At 34.7% G+C, this 20,399-nt stretch overlaps 1 protein-coding gene across 1 annotated transcript; it reads right to left on the bottom strand.

The window, feature by feature from the left end:
• Positions 1-12,880: 12,880 nt before the first annotated feature.
• On the bottom strand, positions 12,881-19,776 carry LOC132750498 (uncharacterized; the record flags this gene model as incomplete). Its single annotated transcript, XM_060740496.1, is given in 5 exon segments — positions 12,881-13,281; positions 14,362-14,449; positions 18,020-18,181; positions 19,097-19,156; positions 19,653-19,776. Coding segments are annotated over 5 exon segments (721 nt in total), but the record flags the coding sequence as incomplete, so codon positions are not given.
• Positions 19,777-20,399: the final 623 nt, after the last annotated feature.

The following is a 20,399-nucleotide window of genomic DNA, read 5'->3' on the forward strand; positions in this document are numbered from 1 at the left end:
GAGTAATAATTTGAAACACTTAACCATACATTTCTTACCCAGCATGTATTATTTCTGAAAATATGTTTTGTGTTACTATAATTATGTTTTTGCTTGTATCTGTGGAATCAAGTTTTGCCAGATGGACTGAGCTCATTAAATGGACTCCATTTAGGCTTTACGACAAGAAGGGACTGAAAATAATTTTCCGAGATCAATGTTCCATTTGATGTAGGTCTAGAAAAATAACCTGTCTGCTAAATTTCAGATCATTCGGTTACTCCGTTTTTTTTCCTGAATAATTATCCTAATTTTGAAAACGACCCAAAATTGAAAAGCGTTGCAACGCTTTTAACTCAAATCGGGCTGAGAATAGCACAAAAGTACGAGTTTAATTTTATTTCTGAGTATGCTTCTTAATTATCGTTTGCATCTTTCTGTTTTAAGTGTCCGGATTTATCTCTGTATTAAGTAATTCAAATGTTAAGATTGTAGGCTTTTGGACCTCAGTGGAGTCCCCGTAAGGTGTGGCGCACTGTTTTAAAACCATTGATCTCTGAAATATTGTCTAAGTAATTGTCCTTTGTATTTTTTCACATTAATTTTATTCTTTTTTCGGTAGCAAATCTGAAGAAGTATAAGAGATTCATATATTGATAGATCTTATTAAAGTAAATCCATTTTTCAAGAACAATAAACCTGTTTTTGCATCGTTTTGGAGTAATTGTCCTTTGTATATTTTATACTAGTTATTGCTCTTTTAATTAATTTATTTCTATTCCTACTTTTAACACGATTGAATCGTAAAATTGTAATATTTTAAAAGTGTGACCAAAAGAAACAAAACACGAAACGCTGATTTGACCATTCATGTTAATAATCAAAACTTTAGAACTAAAACTTGTTTATAGATTATGTTGTACATCTCTATAATCATAAAAAAAATATTTTTGAAAAAACCCCACCTCGTATTGACTTAGTAATTTTACAAGTATATGACATATATTATATATATATGACATTTGTCTGCATGCATACACATGGACGTCATTTATATTTTATTAGTGGTTTGAGTCGAGCCTCAAGTTAACATTAATGTGCTAAACAATTTATATTGATCGTTTTTGTTTGTTTTTTTTTTTTAAAGGAGTCTGTAAGCCCAGACATAGATACATTTTTTTATGGCGCACCAACACAATTTAGGTCATAATGGCGCCGAAGCAAGAAAGATGATTTTAGCATATATCGGGTGTGACAAACTAAGAGCAACAGGAGTCATATCACCTAACCTGCTGGAGCTAAGAGATGCATAGACTACAGTTATTCAAACCCATTTAGGATACTCTTACGATCACGCAGGGATAAATGGTGGCTACAGTTCTGATGCCTCAACCCTTAAAGGCAACCCCTCAGCCACAAGGGGGGAGGGGGTGAGATACATGAAACGCACTTTAAAACTAACACACTTTCTGTAACACAAAGTTTCCAGAAACATTATCCCAACAAAAGATTATCAAATAGGAAACAAAAATCAACTGATTGATATATACCTGAATAGAAATGATACAGAAATGCGCCATGAAATTCATAAAGTAATACCGAGGTTTGGACGTTAAGTTGATCTTCTTTACTCAAATCGCGTTATAAATGAATGTTTAAAATCCCCAGAATATTTGTCTATATAGATAATATTAGAATGCAGTTTTGAACGCAAATCTATGACCGTATGTTAAGCTACAGTCTCACTTACATCCCGACAGAGCCCCGGTAGACGTCCGGGGTGATCCGGGAACGACCGGGGTACGACCGGGAACAACCGGAGTACATCCGTAACTCTGCCGGCAACGTCCTGGATGATCCGGGATGATCCGGGAACATCCGACATTCGACCCCGGATGGAATAAAATATTTAATATCACCGGGGTGGTCCGAGATGATCCGGGAAGGTATAGCTTTGCCGGCTTCATCCTTAGCTCTGCCGGGAACGACCGGGGTTATACCGGGAAAGCACCGTAGCTCTGCCGGCACAAACCGGGGATGATCCGGGGTATGATATAGCCGGTAGAGCTACGGTAGAGCCCCGGAAAATGCCGGCAGAGTCCCGGCAAATACAGGCAGAGCCCCGGATGAGTAAGGTTGAGCTACGGTTGATCCCGGTAGAGCCCCGGCAAAGCCCGGATCATTTCAAAAGAATAACGACAATTTGCGATGACTGCACTTGCTGGTATTAAAACCCCTCACATTTCCCTTCTATCCAGTATGACATAAGGATTTTTCAGAAAATCATCATGAATTACTATTCTGGAACAATAGATATTATATTAAATAAAAATTATGTATCAATGTTATCATTTTCGGGCGTTTTCAATCCACCGGGGTTCTACCGGGGCTCTGCCTGGATCGTCCTGGGCTTTGCCGGGGCTCTGCCTGGATCGACCGGGGCTCTGCCTTGGTCAACCGGGGCTCTTCCGGCGTCATCCGGGAACGACCGGGGAAGCACCGGCATGAACCGTAGCTGCACCTGGGCTCTGCCTGGATGATCCGGAGCGCATCCTGTGTGGTTAGTTGAGAACTACCGTAGTGCTGCCGGGGTAAGTGTGACCGCAAAAATAATTTCACCCCGGATCGTCCCGGATCATCCCGGTAACTTACCGGGATGATCCTGGGCTCTGCGGGAGTAAGTGAGACCGAGGCTGTACATGAAACTAAAATGAAGTGTTATCACCGAGTTATTTCTTAACACATCGTGTGACAAGAACAATATTCAGAAGTTACAATAACAAACATGGAAGATAGTGTAAAATGTTCACTTCCTGCGTACTTTTTCTGCCCCATAGTTCATACAATTTTTTTTTAACCTGACCCAGGTGGGTAAAGTTATAAACAACACGTCTTTTTGGGGAGGCTATGCCGACCCAATGTTAATAACTGTCTGTCAAATCTTACTGCCGCGGTAATCAGGTCAAAAAATAGTACCTTGATTTTTTCTAAGCTGACTCATCACTCATCACAGACATTAACAATATGAAAATATTTTCATTCTTTAATTTCATATCTGCAATTTGTAAAGATAATAATTCTCTGAAAAATTCTTGATTTTTGTTTAAATCACTACTCCGTGACGTCATACTGCCGCGGTAATCAGGTCAAAAAATAGTACCTTGATTTTTTCTAAGCTGACTCATCACTCATCACAGACATTTACAATATGAAAATATTTTCATTCTTTAATTTCATATCTGCAATTTTTAAAGATAATAATTCTCTGAAAAATTCTTGATTTTTGTTTAAATCACTACTCCGTGACGTCATACTGCCGCGGTAATCAGGTTTAGGCATACGTACGTCTGTAATAAATAGTTCTGGTATGAAAACCCTTCAAAATAATAACTTTATCAATATTTTTTTAACAAAAAGCATAAATGAAAATTTATAAGTAAATGCTTTAATTCAGTGGCAAATATTCTTTATTATTTTTGATAACAATTTTCCAATTACTACGCAGCGACCAACTGTTTATGACGGGTCATTAACTAGAACGTTGCAACACCGTATTCTCAATATCATGCATGTTCTTTTGTTGTTATAAACTATTAATAGTCCTTAATATTTTTTAAAGACAAATAATTGTAAACTGTCGCTTACATCAGAGACATGGATCATGCTTGCGTGATAACTAAGGAAAACTAACTTATTTGTACACCCCAGGAGGCTGTACGCGGAAAACGCTCATAAACCGCTTAATCATATAGCTGTTTAGTAAATATTTTGCATACATTTAACTAAAAATTCACTGATGGTGATGAACATATAGTTTGAAAACATTATATTCTTTAACCATTATCGCCGAAAAAAAACTATTTAACTACAAAACCCCTAAGGACCTCCGACAAAATTCCAGCACAATATTACATTTTACATTAGCAAAATAAAAAAGCAATACTTATATTTTCATCTTACATAATTCATTAATCAAACTTCTAACATAAAAGTATCTTTGGCAATTGACAGATCCCTACTCTGATCTTTTATTTGTATAGGAATAAATTTAAACATGTGCTCTTTTGTTTAGGAATATTTTGTAGTGAAAGTCTTATATATTCACTAATCTCATAATTAGAATGAGACAGGTCAGGAATTTATACAAACAGTTGTTTAGTTAACTATGCTCATTTTAATCCCAATAGAAACATTCAAATATTTGTGGTAAAAAACATGACCAAAGTCCCTAGTAGTCGTTTACCCGGTGGTGATCCCATTAAACTGATTATATATTCGAATTGATTAGAAAACACAAATAGAAACATGTGTTTCCGTACAACAAAATCGGAAGTAAAGTGAACAGTTAATTGACACAAGGAAATAATTATTTCAGAGAAAGACGCAAAGATCAGTATGACCCCGTATTGTGTAATTAGAAAGTTTATTCAATTCTAGGGCATACATCATAATTTGATAGTCCATGTGTAATAAAATTCAAATTTTCAATACAGATTATGAGATACATAAAAAATATTAAAGAATAAGAAGCTTTAATTAAAAAACAAAAACAAAAAAACAAAAACAAAAAAAACAAACCGCATACATATACAAATTACTTACAGTCGAGCATCGGGAAGTCATTAACATATCTTACGAAACTTTAATTTGAAACCGGTATTTGCGCGCGCTGAAGTGATTAATGTTTATTTGAAAAATAAAAAAAAAGAACTTTTATGGTTGTGTTCTAAAAATAATGGGCGGCATAAGAGGAATTTCTTATTCATTTTACAACACTTGAAAAATTACTACAGAAAATGTGTTGTTGTTTTGTTTTCAACAAAAGTGTGTGTGTTTTAAGTTTATTTATACTCGGCGCCGGAATAACCATATGTCCGAGATTATAGCATCTGGGACGTCTTTTTCAAGCAGATTCTTCCTGGAAGCCCATTCTTCGTTCTTTGGTGGTAAAGGAGACGACAATACCGTCAAGGCATCAACTTTCTGACTGACGACAACAAAAACGGCATCTATTAGCGCCAAACCTCCAGAGTAAGTCACGACAGGTCAACCAATCACCTCTGGTACTTATGATGACTTGACTATGACCTTCCGTGTGCCTTCTCCGCGACGTGCACGCCTCTGGAGGTATTTGGAGAAGTTTCAACAAAAACTTCCAAAACACGCCATTTATAACACCATTCATAGCACTGACGGCTTCGATGTTCTCATCTATTTGCGGGAAATGGTCGACAGGGAAAACCCTACGTAATAACCGCACACCCTGTTAACAACAGATTTTCCGCAGTATATATTTCAAGCTAGTAAGGTTTAAAAATACACGTAGAATATATCGATTAACTACCATAAGTTGGTTGAGTGTTGGCGGTAAAAAAAGAAGATATAACTTCCTGATCAATTTTCACTTAGGTTGATTCAGTTTTGAATAAGCTTTGCAGAGATATTTTTTCAAGAAATATTTAGCTTAAATATTATCCGACGCCGTCAGTAATGAAATGGGATTAATTTTCTGAAACGTGATTTTATTCGAGATTTGCTTCTGGAGAAGACAACCTTCTGTCCGTAAAGCATGAATATTAATACTCATCACAAGACAGTATCTTATTGATCTCAATTATGGTACATCTAAACGTGTATAATTTTTATGTTCAATAAAAATGTTGCATCACTTGCAGTTGTTATTATCATTCAATAATATTAAAATGACATAAAGTATTTATGATGAACAGTCCTAGAATATTTTGATAAGGAACCGTCAGTTGTAAAATGTTATTGTTATCTGATAATGAACAGTCGTCATACTTGCTGGTATGTCATTTATTATTGACAGTTTAGGTTTTTCAAAATTTGCATGATTAACAGTCCGAATGTAGACCTCAATTAAATGTTCTGGAATATTAACAAAATGAATAGTCAACCACATTAACCGTATATATGAATGGTTGAACACAACAGTAAGGATAAATAGCGCAATGTGCATATCTTTTTATTTTGGTAGCATATTTTAAGCAAAAAGAAAAGAAACTATAAGTCTGAAACATTCTCTCATAGCCTCCCCATCAGTACATTCAGTGCTTTGATTTTTCATAAGGATTTCATTCCGTATCTGGGACTGCTTAGTGTATTCATTTTGAGGACATTAATAGGAACTTGAACTAAATGCTCATGCATTTTTACTTAAATAAGTAAATGCGCCGCACCTTTACTTAAACACATTAGATATGTTTTATTTATTTCCAACAATATAGTAAAGAAGAAATATATCAATCTCTTACATAAATGATATTGTCGAATGTTTTATGAAAGTCTTAAATTCTTTTATATGCATATTTGATTAAATTAATTGATATCTATTATAACCGACAAGAGAAAAGAAACAGAATGCAACAAAGTGCGAACCCCTGTAGTTTTGCATTACATATCATTTGTAGCTGTGCTTGAAATTATGTATCAGATTTTTGTTTCTGAAATTATGAATAAATTCCAAAATGCGAAAAAAATCGGGTTAATGTCTTTCTTAACAGGATCCTTGCACGTGAAGACCATTCAGGTGTATTTTCAATAAAAGCAGTATTTAAATAGACACCATGATGTTAACATAAAAGGTGAATAATTGATTGACTAAATGAATCGAGAAATATTTATTATTTGAAAAGATTGAGACTTAATATATGATAGGATATTAATAACAGGGCCGGTACTCTATTTGACTGCAAGAGTTATTTTCAAAAGCGTACATATTTAGATCGGTTTCATGTCAACGTCATAAAGTGTAACTGTTACATACGGAAAATTATAATAAAACAGATTCATTTGGAATATGCTGAATAAAATATGCTTACCATAGGCCTAGAAGATATAATTTTATTTTTATTTAATAAATTCAGTCAGTATAAGATAGAGAATACGATACTACTGAGTGTCTGATACTACAAAAAGGTCAGGTCAGTCCAAGAAAAAAAAAAGAAGAGCTCAGCAGAGCCGGTCGCCAATTTCATTCTTTCCGTGCCAAGTCTTCGGTGGCACAAAGGTGACATGTGTGTGCTTTTATTTATCTCGTGGCCACGAGATACTATGTCGTGGCTACGAGTTACTAAGTCGTGGCCACAAGATAGCTAACTCGTGGCCACGATATGCTATGTCGTGGCCACGAGATAGCTAAGTCGTGGCCACGAGATAGCTTAGTCGTGGCCACGAGATACTATGTCGTGGCCACGAGTTACTAAGTCGTGGCCACGAGATAGCTAAGTCGTGGCGACGAGATACTTTGTCGTGGCCACGAGATACTATGTCGTGACCACGAAATAGCTTAGTCTTGGCCACGAGATAGCTAAGTCGTGGCCACGAGATAATTAACCAATTAGAATACACTATATATATTATGAATTTTTTAAACTTAACAACTTACTTTTACATGTAACATTAATCTTAGAAAATACTGAAGATATTTACTGTGAAATTGTCTTTTGGATCATATTATATAAATGGTGTTATCTGATTGGTTATTTATCTCGTGGCCACTACTTAAATATCTCGTGGCCATGACTTAGTAACTCGTGGCCACGACATAGTATCTCGTGGCCACGACTTAGCTTTCTCGTGGCCACGACTTAGTAACTCGTGGCCACGACGTGGTATCTCGTGGCCAAGAGATAAATAAAAAAACACACATGTCACCTTTGTGCCACCGTACAATCCTGATAAATTGAATAAATTTATCATGTTGGCAACTTAAATGCGTTTCTTTCTATAAATTTCACATTGAACAAAAACCTGTCGAGAACCTCTTAAATCCATGCCGTGCCCAGTAATCTGGGAAGGGGTCATTTTTATAAGAAATAGTCCGAAGAGTGTTTTTAGTCAAATGTAAAAAAAACAACTTAATATTGAAAAAATCTCTTTGATTCAAAGTTTATCAATATAATATTTTCAAACTAGTAAGAGTTAAAATATTCCATTCTCTTCATTCTATTTCAAAATGTATTGACGAGGTTTCTGATAAATCTGGGGGTGACAGATAAAGCTAACTTTATCAGGCATGCACTTTATCAACAGAAATCAATGAAATGACATGATAATTACTTTCATATAACTTCAGAATGGTTTATAATTATTTTAAGATGTTTAGCATAAAGAAGTAATTGGTGCTTATGTAGCCAAGGAGCGTATGGTACATGCGCCACTCGCTTTAAGGCAATTTATTGCCATGTTTATTTCATACAAACATTTTGGAAGAATTCTTTTTTAAAATCCGAATTATAATTTTTGTATGAGATATATAGCTTTATACACTTTAATATTACTTTAAATCTTGCCAGTGAGGAAATGGCCAAAGCTACGTTATGGAAGGATGTCAGGTTCTACTTGTATACCATTAAGTTACTGAAATAATAGCATCTTCTTCCACCAGTCAAACTGGAAAGTTTTAAAACTATGAATTGATCCTTTATCACATACCTGAGTCACATTTCCAACTTCAAAAAATAGTTTTATATGAACTGATGAAGCTTATTGAAGCGAAATATGTTTTGATACATTGTGTTGGCTTTTGATCATTTAATCCTAAAAACTATGAATACAAATAATGGCATGTAGAACATACAAGATATATATATCTAATAATTTTTTGGGTTTGCCCCAAAGATCAGCCTTCTAGTATCAATGACCCTAAAATTTTATGAAATTTGCATTTCTAAAGGGCAGATAACCCTGAAAGACATCTTTGCTTAGTTATTTCTTTTTTTTTTCAACAGAAATATTGCCTTTCCCTCAAAAACTGTCGAAGGTATTTACCTCAAACTTTAAAAATGCGTTGGCTATCAAAGACAGGTAAGTCTGCTAAGCGTGTTTGCAGGATTATGTCCCTGTTTTTATGTTGCTTTAATTAAGAATCCAGCAGTGAGATAAGTGAAGCGTGCTGTCTGCAGACATGTCTTGTTGTATTTTGATCTTGATTGAATTCCCTTACACATAAGGGAATGGACTGTTCCAAATTCAAAGCAGGGCAAGCCCATTTCACAAATTAAGCAGACCAACAGTTGGTTATTGTAATATATTAGCAAGGGGAGTTCCTATGTAATAAAATTGTATATATGTGCACTCATTATATTGATACAAAGCAGAAAGGAACAGTAATAGAGGATATTGAATGAGTGTAAGTTTCATTCTGAAATTATTGAACGAGTTGAATAAAAATATAATATGCGAGCCTCTGGCAAGCATGACATTAAAAAAAAAAATATTCAAGAGTTCAATAAATTTAGTAATAAACTTACAGTACACAAATTTAATATTCTATTTATCACATACTGAAAATAAAGATTGATAGAAGTGAAAAAGAACCCTTTTTTCTTTGGTGCGCCTTAACGCTATGTTTATATAATGAAAATGACGTCACGTTAAAATATATGCACAGCTGTGCAATACCTTTTTTAAAGAGTTGCAAAGTGACTTGGGTAATGTGAAAAAAAAGCACTACAATATGAGATTTTCTCATGCTTGTGATTTTCATTATTCCGATGTGCTTTCCTGGTATGTGGTGCACGAGTAGTATTTTAAACTTCAAAATACACATTTTTAATAAAAATAACACTAAATTATGATTTGAACCTACATCCTTCAATATCAAACTAAGTCTTAACTCCTTATCACTGAGGTTATTTTGGCATGTGCTGTTTCGGTAACTTTAACCCTTTCCCTCGTGAGCATATTGTGAAAAATGGCCGTTTTCACTGAAAAGCCTCCTGTTACAAGTTCAAACTTTATTTCAAAGTGCTGCAACTTCTCAAGGAATTGAGATAGAGTCAAAGGCTTTTCAACGTTATGTCATGAGTGGCGGTAGCCACGACTGAAATATGATATTTTTCATACCACAAGATGAAAATAAATTCTGTATTTGTAGGAAAACTTGAATTTTCCGTTTATTATATACATTTTCACTTATTTGATATATTCAAATGTCTCATGCTAATATTGCCAAACAATACACTAAGAAATTATAAACAAAATAAAAGGCGTGTTGGCATTATGGTTCAGAGGTTCATATCACAACCAAAGTATATTGGGTTCAAGCTTCATGTAAATCCTGTAAGATGACTCGTGAATATTTGAATAAGCTACATGTTTTTCCACAATCAAGCTTTTAATGAACAGTAATAACTCGGTTTGCAGGCTTGACTATTCACTTACATTTTTTTTTTTAAAAATTAAATCAGAGATTCATGTTTTCTCAAATTATTATAAAAGAAAAGGAGTCGTATATTTGACAATAAATCAATCACCTAAGGCACATGGAACCATTTCATGACATTATCAAAACAGTTTGCAAGGATGGGGTGTACGCAAGTCAAGGAAATTACATATTGTCAAATAATCCTTTTGAATTTACTATATACCATTGTTTCCCATAAAATTTCAGTGAAGAAAAACCGGATGTAGAACAACACGTCAAGAACACTACAGTTAAGTTTTAAGTAACTTCAATTTTTTTACGGTTTTGGCCAATCACTGACCTTCATCAGGATAATACAAAATGAACAAAATATGTTTGTAAAACATGTATACCCCCTATCGGCAGCCAATTAGTCATGTGATCAAGTTATTATGACAGACTTTTGTCCTAGTGACCAAAAGATCAATTAGGGTTAATCACTGGTCATGACTAGTCACTAGGTAATTGTGATGCAAAGGTTGTGTGCAGCAATTTTATAACAAATTATTACAAATCTTACCAAATAATATATGCGTAAATTATATGAATCATGTAGGCCTCACTTATGACAGCCAAGTTGTTACATTACACAAGACCTTGAAATGTGTATACCAAAAGGATTTTTAGTTTAATAAAAAAAATCAACCAAGGCAACTTGAGTTGTTGAGTTATTGGCCAGACAGAGTCTTACATACAAGGTCAATATGACATTGACCTTTGGCCATTAAATCAATAGCGGTTATCTCCTGGCCAAGACCAATGCACCTGTGAAGTTTGTGCGTAACGGGCCCATGAGTTGAGATATTGATCAGAAAGCGTTGTTACCTTTAAGGTCAATGTGATTCTGACCTCTGACCCCTTAACGCCAAAAATCCATTGAGGTCATCTTCTGACCAAAAGCAATTCATCTGTAAAGTTTGTTTGTTTGTTTCATTTTACGCCTTTTCCCAACAGTATTTCAGTCATATAGGCGGGTAGTTGTCTAACCATCGTTCCTGGTGAGTTACACCAGTGCTAGACTACCTTCCTCCGCGCTAAACTACCAAAGCATCTCCCGGGGATATTGAAGGTCAAGGGTGCATGGGTTGTCCAGTTATTGATAGAAAACCATTTTAAAATACAAGGTCAATGTAACCTTGACCTTTTACCCCCTGACCCCAAAATCAATAGGGGTCATCTACTGGCCAAGACCAATGCACATACAAAATTCGAGCTTGTCAAGTTATTAATCCGAAACCATTTTTACCTACAAGATCACTGCAACCTTGATCTTTGATCCCTTGACGCCAAAATCAATATGGGTCATCTGCTGGTTGTGAACAATCATCACACCAAGTTTGAAGTACCTAGGCCTAAGCGTTCTTTAGTTATTGATCAGAAACCGTTTTTACCTACAAGGTCAATGTAGCCTTGACCTTTGACACCTTGACCCAAAAATCAATAGGGGTCATCTGCTGGTCAAGTACAATCATCATACCAAGTTTGAAGTTTCTAGGCCTAAGTGTTCTTTAGCTATCACTCGGAAACCGTTTTTACCTACAAGGTCAATGTCACTTTATTATGTGACCTTGACCCCATAAACAATAGGGGTCATACGCTGGTCATGAACAATCATCATACCAATTGCAAGTTTGAAGTTTCTAGGCCTAAGCGTTCTTAAGTTATCGATCGGAAACCATTCGGTCTACGGACCAACCGACACATAAATGCAAACCACTTCTTTGAAGGGGTGCATAATTACTTAATTGGAACCTAAAGTATACAAAAAGTGGACTTAATGTCATGTGATTTTACTATATTTGGAAAATTAGTTTAGCATATTTCCTGCAAAATGGTACACATGTCTCTATGCACATTGAACTTTTTTTGGAACTTATCAAATACATAAATTGAAACTGTCAATGAGCAGTTGGTATTAGGCAGTGAACAGTAGGCTGTCGTTTGAGGAATTCTGTAATTTATCAATTAATCTTGTCCTCGTCAGTCGTCAGTGTCGTCAAGTGGTAAGTTTTCTTGCTATTGAATTGTCGACTGTTATGAGTGAGAAGGCCTGTGAGTAGTGAGTAGGTCCTTGAATGAGTGAGAAGGTTGGTGATTGAGTTAATGAGCGAGAATGTTGGTCAGTGAGTCGGTAAAAGAAAAGATTAACCAGTGGTGAAATCAAAATGACGCATAAACTTGTGATATGACTTCAATATTTTGACAAACTGTGACATTGACATTTAACCTGTAAATGGGTTTGGCAAAGTGCATCTACAAACAAAGTTTGAAAATCGTTAGTCAATGCACTTTAATTTACCAGCCAGTTTTGTTTTTATACATTTTCAACCTATCACCAAAGGCTGAAATAAGGCCCCATTTTTGTTTTGACATGTGCAAACATCTTTTTTTCCACAAGCGGCCAAAAAGTTTTTACTTGAAAGAAAATCTGAACTGTTTTTACTTATTATACACATGTTATAAACTTTAAGTCATGTATTTGGACCTTTTTTGTTAACTCTTTTTAAAGTCTCAAATTTCCCAACATGTCAAATATTTTTTCCCAATTTATGTCAGTAGCCTTTTCCCAAAAATAGCTAGAAAAACACCTTTTATGTTATATTTCTCAATAACAATAAAACTATGTCCTTATAGGCACCTAATTGATCTGAATTTTTCATGTAAATCATAACAAAAATAAATATAACAAAATTCTTATAATGAAAACATTGAAGTATATTATCAACTATTGCACCATTTGTTTTTTCAATATAATATCATATTGTAAAATAAATGAGAATCATAATTATAAAAACGAATTGTTAATTAAGTCACAAAGACAATTTCTGTGCCAGAGTTATTGCCCCTGACACTTTTATTTTCTCCATGAAGACAAACGTCTGTTGCATATTCTGAACCTATCATGCATATGAACACACAAGTTTTTCCTGCAGTATTTTTTGCTATATCAACAGCAGTTTTGAATTTCAGCGTCATCCCTCCGGTCACATCCGTACCTTCGTTGGTCATCAATATATCACCATGTTCTTGTCCTGAATCACTCATCTTGTTACCATGGTTACCAACTTTTACAGTGTGCAGTAATTTCGCTTCTGAAACAAAAAATATAGGCATTTATATTTGAGAGTGAAAGCTGGCACGATCTTTCCCATTTAACAAGGGTTTTATCACATGTTGGCCTTTATTCCTCACATTATAGGTTATTAAAATTCCAGGTTATATTTAAAACAATCATTTATATACATATGGTCATATAACCTCTCATGAATCTTTATAACAAATTTGTAAAAAGCAAACTTCCTTAATAAGAGGGGAAAAAATCATGAATTGACATAATCATAGTATATAGTTTATAAAAACATTACAATTATCCAATGAAAACATATGTTACAAACAAGCAGTATTTGAAGACTTAATGTCAAAGTGAGTACAAGGTTCCCAATGGTCTGACAAACTTTATTTTATGGCCATGCTCAGCAAGTATCGTACATTGGTAGAGCACAACTGATCTATAAATTCTGCCATTCAATTTCAGGGAAAAAATCTTTTATACTAGTCCCCACATAAATCTATGTCACTGAAGTGACATGGCTATTTTTGACTCCAGGTGCATTAGCTACTTGGATTTTGTGTGACCAGAGGGGTATGATTGATATAAATTTGTAAAGGATTTATAAAGAATACCAGCCAGACAACTTAAGGCTCTGGACCACTAAGTTTTAACTTATATTATGTTACTGATTGTATGATAAAGCACCTGCAATCAAGTCTTCTTCCATGATTCTTGATTTATTCCTGACATATTGCAGTTTTCATTTTCTAAGCCTGGCTTTCAAATAAATGACCTCAATGATGGTACATGTTTTAATTGACAATATAAATTTCCAGCCTTTCTAAAATATTGGCAATAAACAAGTACTGCATGTACAAAATGGCAATATTTAACAAGAGCTATGGTTAATCCCCTCGCCAGAAAGAAGCTCATTTAAAATAAAAATAGTAATAGACTATACACAACAACATAAAAGAAATAGTAAAATTAGGTTTTTAGTATCTTGCCTTTAGAAAAAAAAATTTGAAAATGATGAAAAAAAAACCACATTAGAATTGAAAAGCATTTACTTATTAAAGACGGGAAACTCTTGTAAGAGTTAAATCAGTAAAAAGCATACCAGAATTATCTGCTGGTGGACAATCGTAAACACCTTTAACACTGGTCAAGAAAACTACTCGGTTGACAATGAACACTTCTGAAAATGTCTGTAAAAACATAAAATATAGAATATTGAGTACTTCCCTTACCTATTATTAATTAATATGCAATTCTGCATATTTACTACATAGCACAATTGAACATATAAGATTTCTACCAACAAAAACAACTCATCAGTATACAACCAGACTTAATACTTACTACTGCTTTGTCTTATTCATGATTTTGACATTTAACTTATTGAAATTCTTCAAATTTACAATGGGCAGTTTCAATTTTGAGCAAGGGGAAGTTTGTTATGTAATGATTAGTATGCATCAAACACTCTTAAATATTTTGTAACATGGGAATTATTTACTGCATACTTCTTGTACAGTATCATTGTAAAAATTTATGGGAGATCCCACACAAGCAATGAGCATAAAAACTTGAAGTTGAAAATCTTTGACTAAGAGCACTTTTGGTTAGCTCAATAGGTAGAGTGTTAGACTGTGAATCGGACGAACTGGGTTCAATTCCCATACGGTGTAGGTCACTTTCGATGTGATTAATCATGAAATCGTTTCTATGGTCATTTGCACTTGACCTCTCCTCTAGCATGTACGAAAGGTATAAGTTCCTTGCGAAAGTAGAGGATTTAATTTTTTTCCCATGCCCCACATAAGGTGACCCCATTTATTCGCTCCTTTATATAACCATTTGTGAGACGAAGCACATCACACATTGGTTTTACAAATTATTTCTTTTATCAAGCAAAGGAACAGAGTATATTAGACGTGAAACTAATATAGTGAAGAAAAACAAGAGGGGCTCGCTCACCTGAGAAATAGGTCAAAAGGTCAAACTGGAGCCCCGTTTCACCCGAAAAGCACAATTTGAAAACATGGGGCAGTTTAATCTGAGCAATTTTGTGTAATGTCACCATGGAAATTTTTGTGTAAATTTATTTCAAAATTGAAGCAGTAGTTTAGATGTTGTTGTTTTCTAACTTTAGCTGTGGCCGCCATATAATTAAATAGTTCAGCCTGTCACTAAGTTAGAGGTGAGCTAATAAAAAAGATGACAGAAAAAGAGAAGGAAAACAAACATTGACCTGGCTGGGGATTGAACTGTCGACTTCGATTCCCTTGGGCCAGGTTAATTTTTACCCTAGGGCTATTATTTCAACAAACATGGTAGACATCCACTAGAAGATGTTTCATGCCAAATATCTTAGCTTTAGTGCTTTTGGATTTTCAGAAGATTTTTTAAAGTTTTTTACTATACACTGATAAGGGTAAATGACCCCCGGGGCAGGGCCAATTTCGACCCTAGGGCTTTTATTTGAACAAACTTGTTAGACATACACAAGAAGATGTTTCATGCCTAATGTCTAAGCTCTACCTCTTTTGGATGTTCACAAGAAGATTTTTTAAGTTTTCACTATATACATGTAAGGAAAATCAATGACCCCCGGGGCAGGGCCAATTTGGACCCCAGGGCTTTTATTTGAACAAACTTGCTAGACATCCACTAGAAGATGTTTCATGCCAAATATGTAAGCTTTAGCTCTTACGGTTTTTTACAATAATTTTTTTTTTAATTTTCACTATATACAAATTAGGAAAATCAATGACCCCCGGGTAGGGGCCAATTTTGACCCTAGGGCTTTTATTTGAACAAACTTGGTAGGCTTCACTAGAAGATGTTTCATGCCAAATATCTAAGCTCTAGCTCTTTTGGTTTTTTACAAGAATTTTTTTTAAGTTTTCACTATCTACATATAAGGAAAATCAATGACCCACGGGGCAGGGCTAATTTTGAAACCTAGGGCTATTATTTGACTACACTTGGTAGACATCTACTTGAAGATGTTTCATGCCAAATATCTAAGCGATAGCTCTTTCAGTTTTTTACAAGAGCATTTTTTAACTTTTCACTTTAAACATATAAGGAAAATCAATGACCCATGGGGCGAGGCCAATTTCGACCCTAATGCTACTATTTGAACAAACTTAGTAGACATTCACTAGATGTTTCATGCCAAACATCTAAGCTCTAGCTCATGTGGTTTTTAACAAGAAGATTTTTTAAGATTTTTGTAAAAAAAAATCTTTTGGTAACCCAGGTACGTATATTAACATACGTACCTGGGTAACCAGAGTTCTTTATGGAATTTAATTCTTTGAACAACTTTGGTAGAGCTTTATGCAAGGAACATCCCTGCACAGTTTCAACAAATTTGGCCAAGTGGTTTAGGAGGAGTAGTTATGTAAAGAAATTGTTGACGGACGGACGATTGACGACGGACAACGGGCAATCACAATAGGTCACCTTGAGGACATTGTCCTCAGGTGAGCTAAAAAGTCTATTATCACAAAAGACAAACAAAAATAAAACAAACAAACAGTAAGAGACAAGGCAATTAACACCGGTAGCCTGCCCAGGAGCGATGCAGTGGCTGAACTGTGCAATGGTAAATTCAACTAGAAATGTGTCCATAGGACACGGGTGCCCCCACACTCAACCAATTTGTCAATCTTATGTCTCTAGGTCAAATATTTTTTTTGGCTACATGTGCCCAAGTTGAAAACTAAAATCTTTTATTAAGAAAAGGGCAAATACTACAAATACTGAAGAAAGCCACAAGAAAACCCCAAGGTGCATAAGGACACATGCTGACCAACATTCTTGTAAACTTTCAGGCCTACAGGTCATAAACTTTTTGAGTTACATGCAACACAAGTTGCTGATCAACATTTCTGTATGTTTCATGACTCTAGGTCAAATATTTTTTGAGTTATGTGCAACACAAGTTGAAAATTGGAAATTCTTACTAAGTCAAGGGCAATAACTCTAAAAATACTAAATATATCCACATGAAAATACCCAGGTGCACAACTTCACATGCTGATCAACATTCCTGTAAGGTTTCATGACTCTAGGTCAAATATTTTTTGAGTTATGTGCGACACAAGTTGAAAATTGGAAATTTTTACTAAGTCAAGGGCAATAACTCTAAAAATACTAAATATATCCACATGAAAATACCCAGGTGCATAACTTCACATGCTGATCAACATTCCTGTCAGGTTTCTTGACTCTAGGTCAAATATTTTTTGAGTTATGTGCGATGCAAGTTGAAAATTGCAAATTTTTACTAAGTCAAGGGCAATAACTCTAAAAATACTAAATATATCCACATGAAAATGCCCAGGTGCACAACTCCACATGCTGATCAACATTCCTGTAAGGTTTCATGACTCTAGGTCAATTACTTATTGAGTTACGTGTGACACAAAAAGGGAACGGATGGACGGACAAGGGTAAATCTAAATGCACCCCCCCCCCCTATAGTGGGGGCACAAAAAGGATTACTGTAGTGATCAAAAGTGAAAACTACCAACGCCACCACCACATCTTTGACTCACTTTTATAGTCAGTTCATGAGAGCTAATGGAAAGAGCAAAATCTCTTAAGCTCCCAGCACAGACTTAAACTGTATTAGGTCCTCAACACTAAAATTATTAGTATCAATAATCCTGAAAGACTAGAAAATATTGCAAACTTAAGATGAAATACCTTTAACTTGAAAAAGAGAATAAAATCTATATGTATATCGTTTACTCCTAATATACCTGAATTATAGTATCGCCACTAAGAATGTTGCTACCTTTGGCACGGTCTAATACACAGTCGCCATGTAACACTGGAATAAACCCGTTCTTTATCAAATCCGTTACAGATTCTATATCACGCTTCACAACTTCACCATTTTCTGTCACCCAGCCTCCACATACCTGTAAATATATATAACAAAGAAGAAAATTTGTGTCTTGAGGTAGAAGTTTTCATTACAAACCTTTTTTATGCACAGGTATTCAAACTCATTTATCAATGTTACAGCATTGCAGCTTATAAGTTTTATGTCTGCCCACTAAGCTCAATAGGGAGAGCATTGGACTTGTATTGCAGGGGTCACTTGTTTGGTACTTGTGCTAGGCGTAGTTACTCCAAGACCTCGGACATGGAGTCTATAAGTCATTTGCTTCTCAACACTGAATCAAAATCATGTTGAGATTAAAAGTAACTACATGAATACTCACTGGCTAGTTATCCAGGAGACAGTGGATGAACCGACCACCAAGATATGACTAAACAAATGAGTTAAAATCCGCATTCAAAACAAACAGACTTCTAAAGTTCATGTACATGTCTTACAACCCTAACAAAAACATGCAGTTGATATAATGACATTCACAATCTTCAACTTTTTCAGATTTGTAACTCCTGAGTTTTCTATTAAATGCATTTTTAAGTGCTGAACATATACATGTACAAGAGAATGAAGTACATGTATTAACCCCTTCACCTGCAAAAGTTATCAGCCATTGCCAACCAGTATAGAGCCAGGCCAGCTTGCACTTCCATGCAGTCTGACCTGAGGTTCTATACTGTTGGCAGCTCAATTTTTGTATTTTGATATTAAAATCCCTTGAATTTTGAATGGACTGTCTAAAATGACAGGTCCATTATAGAAATATAGCAGTTTAAGGGTAAAAATTCCATTTCCAGGATGTAGCTACCTGGCTCAAAATTTTCTGAGAGCCTCGACAATCTAGTAAGTCCCTGGGCTATTCCCTTGGGTTGGAGGGACAGGAACAACTTGCTGGCGAATAACTAACTTGATAACAATCATCATATCTTTTACTTACTGATAAGCCTACAGCAGGAATATTATGTTTCAGCAAACTATTGACCACATGGTGATTTAACTGTAAAGATAAAAGCTATTTCTATAAATTTTAATGACATAAATTATGTACTTGAATAAGCAAAATACAACAAAATCCAAAAAATATGGCAAAATCTGTTTGAAAGATAGCTGGTTTTGATGACAGAGAGACAAATCAATCCCAAGCTTCTTTCACGTTTTGACCAAATGGAATAACTGTATAAGTGCTTAAGTAGAGACGCCGAAATATTGGCCAATTTCTAGTGCAAATATCAACCAACCTTTCATTAAATTCTACCCTTGCACGAATCGCTAATATCTTCACACGAAATGTCTAGAATTTTTAAATTTTTGACATATGTGAATATCTACTTATACAGCAATTACATAGCAGGGCATTTACCTATCTTTGTATCTTTGTGGAAATTATTTGAATAAATTTACAACAGCCATGTCTATAGAAAACATACATACATCTATTATTCAATAAAAATCTATAAACAATTTTTTAAATAATTTAACATAAATTAACATACCATAGTAACAGATTTCCTTGTGAGACAGAAACCTGTCTTAACAAGCTCTATATCATTCCCATCCTTTATATGATGCCAGCCAGAGTTGACCTTGAATTCTTTAGCTTGGTGATGGCCAAATGACCTATACTTACAATAATAGTGAAACATGTTTCAGACATGATTGCCTAAATCTAACTACAATGTATAATATTATACAAATGAGCATATGCCATATTATATTTTCAAATTTATTTTACAATTAAGTGAGGTGTATAAACATTCTTGCAAAAATGCAATATTAAGGTGTACATGGCTAAATTATACCATAATGCATTGTTTGTTTGTTTGTTTTGGGTTTTACGTCACATCGACACAGTATAGGTCATAATGCATTGTATATGTAGCAATAAATTACAGCACCAATAAGGCAGGGTAATTTGCAACCTGAAAAAATGAGTCCATTTCTATATATATACTAGGGGTTATCCAAAAATTCGTGGACTTTCTTTTTTGCCTAAAATATATTTAAGATATTAATTTGAAATTCTTACACTGCTTAGAAGAATTAATAACAAATAAACACATAAAAATTCATGTGAGTAGCTTTTTACATTCCAACAATATTTAATTTTACATAAACACATGTCAACGACAGCGGCGCACTCAAAAAAATTATTGACGTCAACGTCATAATATTAACGTACAACTTGTGCTTCAACATTGCGCAGTCAATGACTGTTACTGCTTCTCAATGTAATGTCCATC

Source organism: Ruditapes philippinarum, unplaced genomic scaffold (genome assembly GCF_026571515.1).
Source record: "Ruditapes philippinarum isolate M1 unplaced genomic scaffold, ASM2657151v2 ctg16680_1_1_1_1, whole genome shotgun sequence".
NCBI lineage: Eukaryota > Metazoa > Mollusca > Bivalvia > Venerida > Veneridae > Ruditapes > Ruditapes philippinarum.